This window comes from Poromitra crassiceps, assembly GCF_964638095.1.
Source record: "Poromitra crassiceps genome assembly, chromosome: 2".
NCBI classification, from domain to species: Eukaryota; Metazoa; Chordata; class Actinopteri; order Beryciformes; family Melamphaidae; genus Poromitra; species Poromitra crassiceps.
The window spans coordinates 110,739,713-110,753,718 of record NC_139624.1 but is presented as its reverse complement, the minus strand read 5'-3'; the positions used below and the strand labels follow the sequence as shown (position 1 = coordinate 110,753,718).

Here is a 14,006-nt window from a genome sequence, read left to right as displayed (position 1 = left end):
TCACATCCAGGCTTCCACCTGGGAAGCAGGCTTCAGAGTTGAGGTTTTCAGATTCAAAACATGAGCAAGGTGCGTTCCGGCACTTTCAGGCGGGCAGGCAAAACTCACGATCAGTGTTGGGCAAGTTAATTTCAAAATGTTATATACTACATATTACTAGTTACTTTCATTTGAAAGTAATAAGTTACTTTACAATATTAGAGTACCGGTAATTCATTACTTTTGCATTACTTTCACCGTAATAACAGCAGTAGCAGAATGTCAAAGCCACCCTGGAACCATCCCGAAAAATAATTCCAACCGTCTTGAAGTCAGTGTAAACCGTCCCAAATTCTAAACGTTATCCCTTTCCTTTGTTATTGTCATCTATAGTGGTTATTTGCATAAACACATACAATTTGATTATGAAATGATTGTATCTTTATTGAAATATGTGTTTTGGTTTAAAAAAAAGTAACTAAATTTGTAACTTGTGTTACTTGACAAAGTAACTGGTATAATATTACTGGAATCCTATTGGTAATAAGTTATATTACTGAGTTACTGCTAAAAGTAATATATTACGTATTATGTAATATGTTACTTTTGTAATGAGTTATACCCAACACTGCTCACGATACAAAACAGAGCGGCAGGCTGTAGCAGGCACAAGCAGGGGGAGATGGAGCGGATCCATGTAGTTTGACAGCATCAGTAGAATCAAGACTGTCTGTGGATCAACAGGTTAAATACTGTAGGTCAGAAAGCAGGTATAAGACATCACAGATCATTGCAGACTGATAGCTACCACCTCCTATCCACCTAGGTGCCATGATGCCTTACGTGAAATCTGGGTGCTTCCTCCGGTGTAATCCTCCCAGCCCCTCCCCCCTCCTCCTCCCAGCCCCTCCCCCCCGTTACGTTGCTGACAGAGACACAACATACTGTAGCCCCTCTGTAAACGACAGCTGCAGGCAAACGGAGCAAATCACGTCCAGCTTGGCAAAGATCTCGTTGATAAATATCCCGAGACCGAGTTGTTCAAAGAGCAACAGAAATAGTGGATGTGATAGAGAAAATTATTACATTTCCTCAAATAAGTTGTCAAACGACTGCTATTTATTGTGACAAGCAACTTTTTTCCCCCAGCGTCGGAGTTTTAACGAGGAAATGCGCCAGGTGCAGCAATCAGTCACGTTCTAGACTGGACCTTGCACCCATAATTATTTTACAGCGGGGCATTCAAAAATAAGGTACAGTAGATAGGCCACTGTCTCCCGCCAGCGGTAAATCAGCAACACGCCTGGAAATCCTCCAGGGCCCCGGGAATCATGGCGCGGATTCTGCCCAGCTGTGGATGGGACTGGGGCGCTGCTGCCTTCAGCACCTTGGACAGTTCTCATAGCCCAGCATGGATTAGGGCAGTGATACTCAACTTGCGGTAACTGTGTGGCCCGCGATGGAATTGCATTTTTTTTTTTTTTTTTTTTTTTTTTACATTGCACCTGAACGCAACATGCAAGATACCCGCTGAATAAGTGTCCAAATGTTCATGTCATTCTGGCCAATATTCCACTTCTGTTATAGCATTTCAGTCTGGAATATGGAATATCTTTCAATAAACTATGATTTAGCTGCTAAATTGTCAAATAACGCCGTCTGCTTGCTACCCAGGCACTTATGTATGTACTTAACCTAACTAACTATCCGGTGTGCACAACATTGTCAAACTAAACTCCGGCTGACACCCCAAAAACCTACAATCCGCTACAGAAAAATGTATATTGTTTGTTTATTAACTGGCCCCTGGCCTTCTATCATTTCACAAAAGTGGCCCCCGGGCAAAGCAAGTTGAGTATCCCTGGATTAGGGGTTTCAGCACCTCGGAGAGCACTTGAACCAGCAGGGCTGGCTCATGGCTGAGTAGTTACAGTATGACAGACTGACTTGAACCAGCAGGGCTGTTTTTGGGAAGTGAGGTCATTTTGGCCGGTCCTTTGGTTTAGGGTTGAGATTAGAACTTGGATTAGGTTTAAATTAGGGTGAAGGACTAGTTTAGACCTAATTTAGCTTCAAGTTTTAGGGCATTTTCACACCTGCGCTTTTAGTCCGGTTAAATCGGACGGGTTAAATCGATGGTTTCCCCCTTGGTGTAGTTCATTTGGACAGTCAGGTGTGAACACACTAATTGTATTCTGTGGTGGTCTCAGTCTGGCCTCAACAAACTCTGCAGCGGTTCGTTTGTGGTGGGAATGTGATCCGATCTTGATCCGACGCAACTACAGCAGTATTGTTAATAGTAAAACAACTATAGCATTATAGTATTTTCAAGATGATTAAATGCCAACTCTGCTGTTGCTACAGGTTAAATTGGATTGCAATGTGCACCATGGGTGTGCACTAGTTCAGAACACAGGATCTTCTTCCTCAATTGACTCTCTTGCTCCCGCCCACAGACACATCTGACCAATAAGCAGAGTGAACGTTCTCACCTGGTTTGTAGTGATACATTTTGGTTCAGATGGATTTTTCTCTGTGTGAAAGGAAACCAAAACGTTTCAACTTCAGTTTATAAACTGAAACTGCAAAACGAAATATAGGTGTGAAAACGCCCTTAGAGATGTGAGACGAAATCCCCATGTCAGAGCTGACTTGGTGAAGCTCACCGAAGCTTGTTAAATTCCCTATTAAATTAACCCCCATTACTTACAACAGTCACGCCCCTCTGCCCCTCCCATCAAATAAAACTGTCTCTCGCTGACTGCGTTATGTCCCGCCCCAACAACCTGTTTCAACAGGAAATACATCAAATCAAGGCAGTAAAGAAGTTTCATGGGTTCTTTAAATTTGAGCTGATCACAGAGACAGGCTGACTGAGTCTTTAACCCGACTCAAACATCCGGAAGTTTTCAAACATGTCTTGTAGTAAAATATATGTACTGTAAAGACAAGGTTTCTGAGGCAGAAACTGCAAGGCACCACAGCCATTATCTACCTCCAGCTCTCTCTCTCCACCCCTGCTGCCTGCCTGCATCTCCCCAGCCGCTCTGCTCTCTCCCCTCTACATTCGGCATATCTAGCCCTCTCCTCTCCGCTCCTCTCCGCTCCTCTCCTCTCCTCTCCTCACCTCTCCTCTCCTCTCCTCTCCTCTCCTCTCCTCTCCGCTCCTCTCCTCTCCTCTCCTCACCTCTCCTCTCCTCTCCTCTCCTCACCTCTCCTCTCCTCTCCTCTCCTCTCCTCTCCTCTCCTCTCCTCTCCTCTCCTCACCTCTCCTCTCCTCTCCTCTCCTCTCCTCTCCTCTCCTCTCCTCTCCTCACCTCTCCTCTCCTCTCCTCTCCTCTCCTCTCCTCTCCTCTCCTCACCTCTCCTCTCCTCTCCTCTCCTCTCCTCTCCTCACCTCTCCTCTCCTCTCCTCTCCTCTCCGCTCCTCTCCTCTCCTCTCCTCTCCTCTCCTCACCTCTCCTCTCCTCTTTTCTCCTCTCCGCTCCTCACCTCTCCTCTCCTCTCCTCTCCTCTCCTCTCCTCTCTTTTCTCTTTTCTTTTCTTTCGGCACTAATGAGTGAAAACTACCCAACCCTGTGTGTGTGTGTGTGTGTGTGTGTGTGTGTGTGTGTGTGTGTGTGTGTGTGTGTGTGTGTGTGTGTGTGTGTGTGTGTGTGTGTGTGTGTGTGTGTGTGTGTGTGTGTGTGTGTGTGTGTGTGTGTGTGTGCGAGAGAGAGTGAGAAGGCGTGTGTGTAACTGTGTAACCAAGGCAATTACTGTACATACGCGATGAGATTACATACAGTACATAGTCAAACTCGCACGAGTGGAGCTTTTCTTTGCCTTGGTATGAACGCACATTTAGAGCTGCATGATACTAACAGAAAATCATATATTATTTGTCTTCGCTGAATATTGGGATTGCAGTATAAATTGATAGATGTCAACAGAATATTTAATATATCAGAAATTTAAAAAAAAAACTTTCCCTGTGAGAAAAAAAATTAAGCTTCTTGTAATTTCGAAATTACAAAAGTAATTGTATCCAACAACATTGCAATTTCAATATTTTAGTGTGCATTATTTTATTGTGCATGTGTAGTGTGTAGCTGTGCATGACCAGCACTGTTTGCAACAACAAAAAAGAAAAAGGGGGGGGACATTCTTGTGAATCTACATATATTTTCTTTCCTTATTTTGTTTTACTTTTTGGGGGGCATTTTTGCCTTTATTTGAGAGGACAGTATATAGACAGGAAAGCAGGAAAAAAGTGGGAGAGGACATGCAGCAAATGACCGCAGGTCAGATTCAAATCTGGGTAGCTGCGAGAAGGACCAAGCCTTAATGGTACGCACTCTACCGGGTGAGCCACCCCTTATATTTTCATTATGAATTAAAATCTGAGCTTGCTCCAAAATCCTCCAAATACATATTATCACAAATATTCTCTGTCGCCATCTGTAGCTATTCTGCCTGTTCTGCCCCTTTAATTCTGTCTAACAGTTGACTACCAGGAAGTATAGCGAGCCAAAGTCGCCGCCTACTTCCTGCTTCAACTACGCACCAGCCTCAAAAAACAATATGAGTGGTGGTGAACGACGAAAGACCATATTTTTTTGGATCCCGTTTGAATTGTGCCTTGAAGTACACATGTGATCTTCCCTCAATTTAAAAGATAACTTTGCATGTCAAGAAAGCCGCAGTTTGTCGTAAAACTGAAATGTAACATGTAGTTTTGTATGAAAGCGCTCAATCAACTACATTTCTTGTCTTGGACAATAATAAGCATTTTCTGAAAATCGCGTTAAAAAACGCATTTACGCTTCAAAAGTCATAAAAGTGGTCCTCGTTTGTGAAGATTATCTTGCTGAACACAAACTTCGTTGTTTCATAAACTTTTGTTAACCACAGACCTTATTTCATTAATTTAACCGAAATCCCCATACAAAAATCCCATGGCCTTTTACACGTAAGAAGTGCTACTTCCGGACTCACTCCTGTGGTACTCTATTCTCCCTACTGTCCCGGTCATTGCTCCACCCCCTCTGCTGATCTGGGGAGAGTTGTAGACTAGCACATACTTCCTCCAATACATGTGCAGTCGCCCTGATTGATCAGAGGAGGCACTAGTGCAGCGACCAGGACACATACCCCACCGGCTTCCCACCCGCAGACACAGCCAATTGTGACTGTAAGGACGCCCAACCAAGTCAGAGGTAACACAGGGACTCGAACCTACAACCCTTGTGTTGGTAGGCAGGGAATCTACCGCAACACTAGCCGAACGCTCTTATATCAGGCAACACTGGAGAGATGTAGGACTGATCTGTCTTGTTCTCCAGGTTCCCCAGAGGACCACCTCCATCTCGCCCGCTCTGGTCCGCAAAAACTCCCCTGGGAACGGGCCAGGCCTGGGCCCCCGGGCTGGAGCACATCTCATACGGGCCAGGTACACACACACACACACACACACACACGCATGCACACACACACACACACACACACACGCATGCACGCGCGTGTGCACACACATGCACGCACGCACACACACACACACACACACACACACACACACACACACACACACACAGCACACACACACACACTCAGGACGGCATGGTGGCTCAGTGGTTAACACTGTTGCCTCACAGCAAGAAGGTCCCGGGTTCGAACCCTGGTCCGTCCCAGGTCCTTTCTGTGTGGAGTTTGCATGTTCTCCCCGTGTCCGTGTGGGTTTTCTCCGGGTGCTCCGGTTTCCTCCCACCATCAAAAGACATGTATGTTAGGGTTAATACTCCTGGCTGTCAGTGCCCCTGGCCAAGGTACTGGCAAAAAGAACTGGAGTTGGTCCCCGGGCGCTGCACAGTGGCTGCCCACTGCTCCTAGTTCTAGGAAGGTTCCTAGTAGAGGATGGGTCAAATGCAGAGGATGAATTTCCCCAAGGGGATAAATAAAGGATAACTTAACTTAACTTAACACACACACACACACACACACACACACACACACACACACACACACACACACACAGATAAAGCTAGAGTTTTAAAGTATGTAAAAATACTCTGTTATGATTAATATTTTGTTTAACAAGGGTTTCCTAGTTTTGAATCTCAGATTTTCTCCATCTTGTCAGACACCTCCCCCTTCAGTAGATGCGTGTAAAAACACCTCTCTAGTAGTGACGAACTTAGGAGACATAAACATAAGAAAATCAAATGTTTTACTTCTTCAAGTGTGACTCCATATGTGTGTGTGTGTGTGTGTGTGTGTGTGTGTGTGTGTGTGTGTGTGTGTGTGTGCACGTGTGTCTGCGCGTGTGTGTGTGTGTGTGTGTGTGTGTGTGTATGTTGCCGTAGTAACCCTGACCTGAGGAGGACAGACGTTTCTATGGACACACCCCTGAAGAGGACAAGCAGCGGCAGTTCCTCCAGCTCCAGCACCCCCAGCTCCCAGCAAGGCTCCAACGAGAGAGGTGCACACACACACGCATACATGCACACACACACGCACGTACACGCACACACACGGATGCACGCGCGAACATTCTCTAGTTCAGGTTAAACATTGACATAACTCAAAAACAAAAGGTTACAAACGTGATAAACTGTTAACTCGGCTGTAGCACCCGGCATTCGCCATCTTTGCTATATGGTTCAGAGATCAAAAAGGGTGACCTCCCACCCGAAAGCCCTCTATATCGACTTCGGCATCATGTAACTACAATAAGCTTCACCCACTTTTGATTGACAGCCATTAGAACCAATCGATGAGCGAGGGTGACCATGACAACAGTATACTGGCTTCAACTAGTGTACAAGTCCATTCTCGGCATGTGTCCACAGTACCTCTCATCCCTCCTGCATATTTCCAACAGCAATTACCGTCTAAGATCCACCAACTTCATCATGCTCTCCATCCCAAAAGCCCGTACTGTCTTTGGCCTTCCGCTTTGCCGCAGCAAATGACTGGAACACACCTCAAAACACACTCAAACTCACAGCTCTGTAGCCTGTACTACGTAGCTAGATTAATGCCTTATCCGAGTAAGTTTGAGTTTGAACCTGGTTTAGCCGTACTACAAAGCAAGTTAACTTCTAATCACCATGGCAACTCATGCTGCAAAGCTAACCTGGTCCCGACCAGGTTAGCTTCAGAGGATAAGATCAAAATGCATGACAGACCCATATAATCGGCTCTCTGGAGTCACTCACCGTTCATATAAGATCGCCATATGAAAAATAGATTGCAGTCAACTGAGAATATAACAAGAAAAACATTTGTGGCTCTTTAGGCTACATAATTAAATTAAGCCTACTTACCACTTTATGTCTTAACAGCTCAACGATGCGTGGAGAAATATGATCACTATTAATCACCGCGGCGCATATCATAAACGAGCCTCAAATGGAGTGAGGGTGATGTTCTCCTACATGCCAGAAAAGCCTATACATATAATATAGATATGGGATAAATATGGGATAGCCCCAATACTAAATATGCAGGCTACTCATGTTTCAGCTGGAACTGTGTCCTGTAGGCTGTATGCCAATATATGAGCAAAAATAGGCTAGTTTTTATCAATGAAAACTATGCCCGCATCGTCTCAATTCAGTTCAGCAGTTTTCTCTTTTATATTAGGCATCAGCATTATCATTATTTTATATATTAATTATTCGATCAGTGCAACTACACACATAATGAGTGATAGAGATCATTATTCATTGAGCATGCATTTCTAAATCTATGGTCTAAATAGGTTTACAGATTGTGGAAATTTATAGGCTGAGATTACACATTTAGGGGACAGAAATCGCTGATCAAAGTAAATCAAATGACTGATGTGAATACAAGCGGCAGCTTTAGCAGTCCTTCAGCAGATTATATCCAACGCGGATTTTCATTCTGACATAGGTTACATTAAATATCCGCTAAAACTCTGATCACGCACTGCGCTTTCATTGAATGAGGAAATGGGTGTGGGCGTGGATCAACTCAGCTGTTCATAATGTGATTGGCTAGCGCACCTCTTTCGCGTGGACGCGCGCCTGTGCACGAGCGAAAAACGTGCGCGTGCACAGGCAGATCCCAGATAAAGCCAGCTTCAGTTATCGAGTAGAAAACCAGCGTCGTAGTATCGTTAAACTAGATAGCTTTGATCCTGTTCAGTCAAACCAGATCAAAGTGACAGATCGCCGGTCTGTTAAGATAGCTTCGTAGTACAGGCTACTCATATCTCTCAACATGTTCAAACACACCCTGAAACAGCTCGTAGTCGACCGCTGCACCTGCCGTTAGGCCTCTCCCTCCCTCTCTCCCCCTATAGTCCCATCATTCATTCCCAGCAACCCCCCTCCTTCTGCATCTTTGTTGATTGAATGTTGTTGTTTGCTTCCTGATTTTACTTCTGTCTTGTCGTTATTTACTATACGTATTTTATATGTATTGCCTTGTGCTGACCTGATGTACAGTTTGTATTGTTTTTTACCCTTGCTGCGGCCCCTTGGCCAGGTCACCATTGTAAATGAGAATTTGTTCTCAACGGTTTTTACCTGGTTAAATAAAGGTCAAATAAAAAAAATAGTAATTAATCGATCTGACACTGTGTTGTTGTTGTGTGTGTGTGTGTGTGTGTGTGTGTGTGTGTGTGTGTGTGTGTGTGTGGGTGTGTGTGTGTGTGTGAGAGAGAGCGTGTGTGTGTGTGTGTGAGAGCGTGTGTGTGTGTGTGTGTGTGTGTGTGTGTGTGTGTGTGCGTGTGTGTGTGTGTGTGTTTCCGGGTAATTCAGCCACTAAGCCTGAAGGTATTACAGTGCCGTCCCACGAGACCAAAGACGACAGCAGAGAGGTGACACGACCCAGCAGGCCTGCAGTGAGTTCACACACCGTGCACATGCACACACACACACACACACACACACACACACACACACACACACACACATGCACACACAATATATATAGTCAATGACACACCAGCACGCGCACGTGCCTCTTCTTCTCTCTGAACTAACCATGTTCATGTTCTCATTTTCTTCCTGTCTTCCTCTCTGTCTCTCTCTTCACCTCCATGCTTTCCTCCATCTCCTCTGACTCTCCATCTTCCTTCAGAGCTATAAGAAAGCTGTAGACGAGGTTAGTGACATTCACCTCTCTCTCTCTCCTCATCCCTCCTTCTCTGAATGTTTCACCTCTCTCTCTCTCTCTCCTCATCCCTCCTTCTCTGAATGTTTCACCTCTCTCTCTCTCTCCTCATCCCTCCTTCTCTGAATGTTTCACCTCTCTCTCTCTCCTCATCCCTCCTTCTCTGAATGTTTCACCTCTCTCTCTCTCTCCTCATCCCTCCTTCTCTGAATGTTTCACCTCTCTCTCTCTCTCTCCTCATCCCTCCTTCTCTGAATGTTTCACCTCTCTCTCTCTCTCTCATCATCCCTCCTTCTCTGAATGTTTCACCTCTCTCTCTCTCTCTCTCTCTCATCATCTCTCCTTCTCTGAATGTTTCACCTCTCTCTCTCTCTCCTCATCCCTCCTTCTCTGAATGTTTCACCTCTCTCTCTCTCTCATCATCCCTCCTTCTCTGAATGTTTCACCTCTCTCTCTCTCATCATCCCTCCTTCTCTGAATGTTTCACCTCTCTCTCTCTCTCATCATCCCTCCTTCTCTGAATGTTTCACCTCTCTCTCTCTCATCATCCCTCCTTCTCTGAATGTTTCACCTCTCTCTCTCTCTCTCTCATCATCCCTCCTTCTCTGAATGTTTCACCTCTCTCTCTCTCTCTCTCTCATCATCCCTCCTTCTCTGAATGTTTCACCTCTCTCTCTCTCATCATCCCTCCTCTGAATGTTTCACCTCTCTCTCTCTCTCTCTCATCATCCCTCCTTCTCTGAATGTTTCACCTCTCTCTCTCTCTCTCATCATCCCTCCTTCTCTGAATGTTTCACCTCTCTCTCTCTCTCTCATCATCCCTCCTTCTCTGAATGTTTCACCTCTCTCTCTCTCTCATCATCCCTCCTTCTCTGAATGCTTCACCTCTCTCTCTCTCTCTCATCATCCCTCCTTCTCTGAATGCTTCACCTCTCTCTCTCTCTCTCATCATCCCTCCTTCTCTGAATGTTTCACCTCTCTCTCTCTCTCTCATCATCCCTCCTTCTCTGAATGTTTCACCTCTCTCTCTCTCTCTCTCATCATCCCTCCTTCTCTGAATGTTTCACCTCTCTCTCTCTCTCTCATCATCCCTCCTTCTCTGAATGTTTCACCTCTCTCTCTCTCTCATCATCCCTCCTTCTCTGAATGTTTCACCTCTCTCTCTCTCTCATCATCCCTCCTTCTCTGAATGTTTCACCTCTCTCTCTCTCTCTCTCTCTCATCATCCCTCCTTCTCTGAATGTTTCACCTCTCTCTCTCTCTCTCTCTCTCTCATCATCCCTCCTTCTCTGAATGTTTCACCTCTCTCTCTCTCTCTCTCTCATCATCCCTCCTTCTCTGAATGTTTCACCTCTCTCTCTCTCTCTCTCATCATCCCTCCTTCTCTGAATGTTTCACCTCTCTCTCTCTCTCTCTCATCATCCCTCCTTCTCTGAATGTTTCACCTCTCTCTCTCTCTCTCTCATCATCCCTCCTTCTCTGAATGTTTCACCTCTCTCTCTCTCTCTCTCATCATCTCTCCTTCTCTGAATGTTTCACCTCTCTCTCTCTCATCATCCCTCCTTCTCTGAATGTTTCACCTCTCTCTCTCTCTCATCATCCCTCCTTCTCTGAATGTTTCACCTCTCTCTCTCTCTCTCATCCCTCCTTCTCTGAATGTTTCACTTCTCTCTCTCTCTCTCATCATCCCTCCTTCTCTGAATGTTTCACCTCTCTCTCTCTCTCATCATCCCTCCTTCTCTGAATGTTTCACCTCTCTCTCTCTCTCTCATCCCTCCTTCTCTGAATGTTTCACCTCTCTCTCTCTCTCTCTCATCCCTCCTTCTCTGAATGTTTCACCTCTCTCTCTCTCTCTCTCTCATCATCCCTCCTTCTCTGAATGTTTCACCTCTCTCTCTCTCATCATCCCTCCTTCTCTGAATGTTTCACCTCTCTCTCTCTCTCATCATCCCTCCTTCTCTGAATGTTTCACCTCTCTCTCTCTCTCTCTCATCATCCCTCCTTCTCTGAATGTTTCACCTCTCTCTCTCTCATCATCCCTCCTTCTCTGAATGTTTCACCTCTCTCTCTCTCATCATCCCTCCTTCTCTGAATGTTTCACCTCTCTCTCTCTCTCTCATCATCCCTCCTTCTCTGAATGTTTCACCTCTCTCTCTCTCTCTCATCATCCCTCCTTCTCTGAATGTTTCACCTCTCTCTCTCTCTCTCATCATCCCTCCTTCTCTGAATGTTTCACCTCTCTCTCTCTCATCATCCCTCCTTCTCTGAATGTTTCACCTCTCTCTCTCTCTCTCATCATCCCTCCTTCTCTGAATGTTTCACCTCTCTCTCTCTCTCTCATCATCCCTCCTTCTCTGAATGCTTCACCTCTCTCTCTCTCTCTCTCTCATCATCCCTCCTTCTCTGAATGTTTCACCTCTCTCTCTCTCATCATCCCTCCTTCTCTGAATGTTTCACCTCTCTCTCTCTCTCTCATCATCCCTCCTTCTCTGAATGTTTCACCTCTCTCTCTCTCATCATCCCTCCTTCTCTGAATGTTTCACCTCTCTCTCTCTCTCTCTCTCTCTCTCATCATCCCTCCTTCTCTGAATGTTTCACCTCTCTCTCTCTCTCATCATCCCTCCTTCTCTGAATGTTTCACCTCTCTCTCTCTCTCTCTCATCATCCCTCCTTCTCTGAATGTTTCACCTCTCTCTCTCTCTCTCTCATCATCCCTCCTTCTCTGAATGTTTCACCTCTCTCTCTCTCTCTCTCTCTCTCATCATCTCTCCTTCTCTGAATGTTTCACCTCTCTCTCTCTCTCCTCATCCCTCCTTCTCTGAATGTTTCACCTCTCTCTCTCTCTCATCATCCCTCCTTCTCTGAATGTTTCACCTCTCTCTCTCTCTCTCATCATCCCTCCTTCTCTGAATGTTTCACCTCTCTCTCTCTCTCTCTCATCATCCCTCCTTCTCTGAATGTTTCACCTCTCTCTCTCTCTCTCATCATCCCTCCTTCTCTGAATGTTTCACCTCTCTCTCTCTCTCATCATCCCTCCTTCTCTGAATGCTTCACCTCTCTCTCTCTCTCTCATCATCCCTCCTTCTCTGAATGTTTCACCTCTCTCTCTCTCTCTCATCATCCCTCCTTCTCTGAATGTTTCACCTCTCTCTCTCTCTCATCATCCCTCCTTCTCTGAATGTTTCACCTCTCTCTCTCTCTCATCATCCCTCCTTCTCTGAATGTTTCACCTCTCTCTCTCTCTCTCTCTCATCATCCCTCCTTCTCTGAATGTTTCACCTCTCTCTCTCTCTCTCATCATCCCTCCTTCTCTGAATGTTTCACCTCTCTCTCTCTCTCTCATCATCCCTCCTTCTCTGAATGTTTCACCTCTCTCTCTCTCTCATCATCCCTCCTTCTCTGAATGTTTCACCTCTCTCTCATCATCCCTCCTTCTCTGAATGAAAAATCTCTCTTTCTCTCTGTATCTCTCTATCTTGCACTCACTCGCCACTCACTCACTCCAGGGTTTCCTACACACGTCTGGAAAAGTAAAAATCTCTTCTCAGGTCCTGAAAGGTTTAGGTATAAGTGCACAAAAAGGAGAGAAGAAACCTTTTCATTTCCACAGGAGATAATTATGTAGTTGTAAACCACAGTGATATTATATTATGTAGTTGTAAACCACAGTGATATTATATTATGTAGTTGTAAACCACAGTGATATTATATTATGTAGTTGTAAACCACAGTGATATTATATTATGTAGTTGTAAACCACAGTGATATTATATTATGTAGTTGTAAACCACAGTGATATTATATTATGTAGTTGTAAACCACAGTGATATTATATTATGTAGTTGTAAACCACAGTGATATTATATTATGTAGTTGTAAACCACAGTGATATTATATTATGTAGTTACATTACATTACATTACATTACATTACATTACATTATGTCATTTAGCAGACGCTTTTCTCCAAAGCGACTCTTTATATCACATCAATATATACAGTATCACATCAATATCACATCTCATCAAGAGCACAGAGAACAAATACGAAACACAATTAATGACAGTCAGACATATAGAATAGAATAGCACTTGTAAAAAGTAATCAGGGGTGAAACAAAACAACATGTAACATTAATAAGCAGGCTGAGAAGTAACAAGTACATTAGTAGGGTTTTAGTTTTTTAAGGAACGGTGACAGTTCCAGAAGGGTCCAGGTGTAGCCCAAGCAGGTGAGTTTTTAGTCTACGACAAAAAATAGGTAGCGATTCGGCCGATCTGACCGAGAGGGGGAGTTCATTCCACCATTGTGGCGCCAGAGGTAAAAAGTCGCAATCGGGTTGAGCGACCTTTGAGTCCACGTAGTGGTGGAGGGGCGGGGCTATCTGAACACGTAGTGGGGGAGGGGCGGGGCTATCTGAACACGTAGTGGGGGAGGGGCGGGGCTATCTGAACACGTAGTGGTGGAGGGGCGAGGCTATCTGAACACGTAGTGGGGGAGGGGCGGGGCTATCTGAACGGGTGGAGGAGCAGAGGGAGGGATGCGATGGTTGGAACCTGACCTTATGGCCCAATTCCACCGCAGCTAGTAGCGCGGTCCCGCTCCGCTCGACTCGATAAATGGTCTCATCCCACCGGTATAAACCGGCCCAGCCCGGTTAGATTTGAGGCTGAGCCATGCTACTTTTGGTCCCTGCCTCGTCGGGGTTCTATTCTGCCAACCCGGGTTCATACGGTGACGTGAAAACATTGTAGACGACTGATTGGTCAGGCAGAATCGTGTTTACTCTCTATCCTACTGACTGTCAATGCAGCGCTGCATACGAGTTTAGTGGGGGGCTTACCTTCTCTTCTGTTATGCTTTTCCATCAGTCTTTTGTGTTGCTTCCTTCGCCTCTGGTGAAA

The 14,006-nt window shown here is 45.3% G+C and overlaps 1 protein-coding gene across 2 annotated transcripts in view; it reads left to right on the top strand.

Moving 5' to 3' along the window:
- The window catches only part of tnikb (TRAF2 and NCK interacting kinase b), a 139,864-nt gene that overhangs the window by 82,367 nt on the left and 43,491 nt on the right, over positions 1–14,006 (top strand). For both annotated transcript variants that reach the window (XM_083632010.1, XM_083632009.1), the window contains 3 exons: positions 5,304–5,410; positions 6,321–6,436; positions 8,748–8,830. In XM_083632010.1, coding sequence (XP_083488136.1) covers positions 5,304–5,410; positions 6,321–6,436; positions 8,748–8,830 — 306 coding nt within the window. The remainder of the gene's footprint in view (positions 1–5,303; positions 5,411–6,320; positions 6,437–8,747; positions 8,831–14,006) is intronic.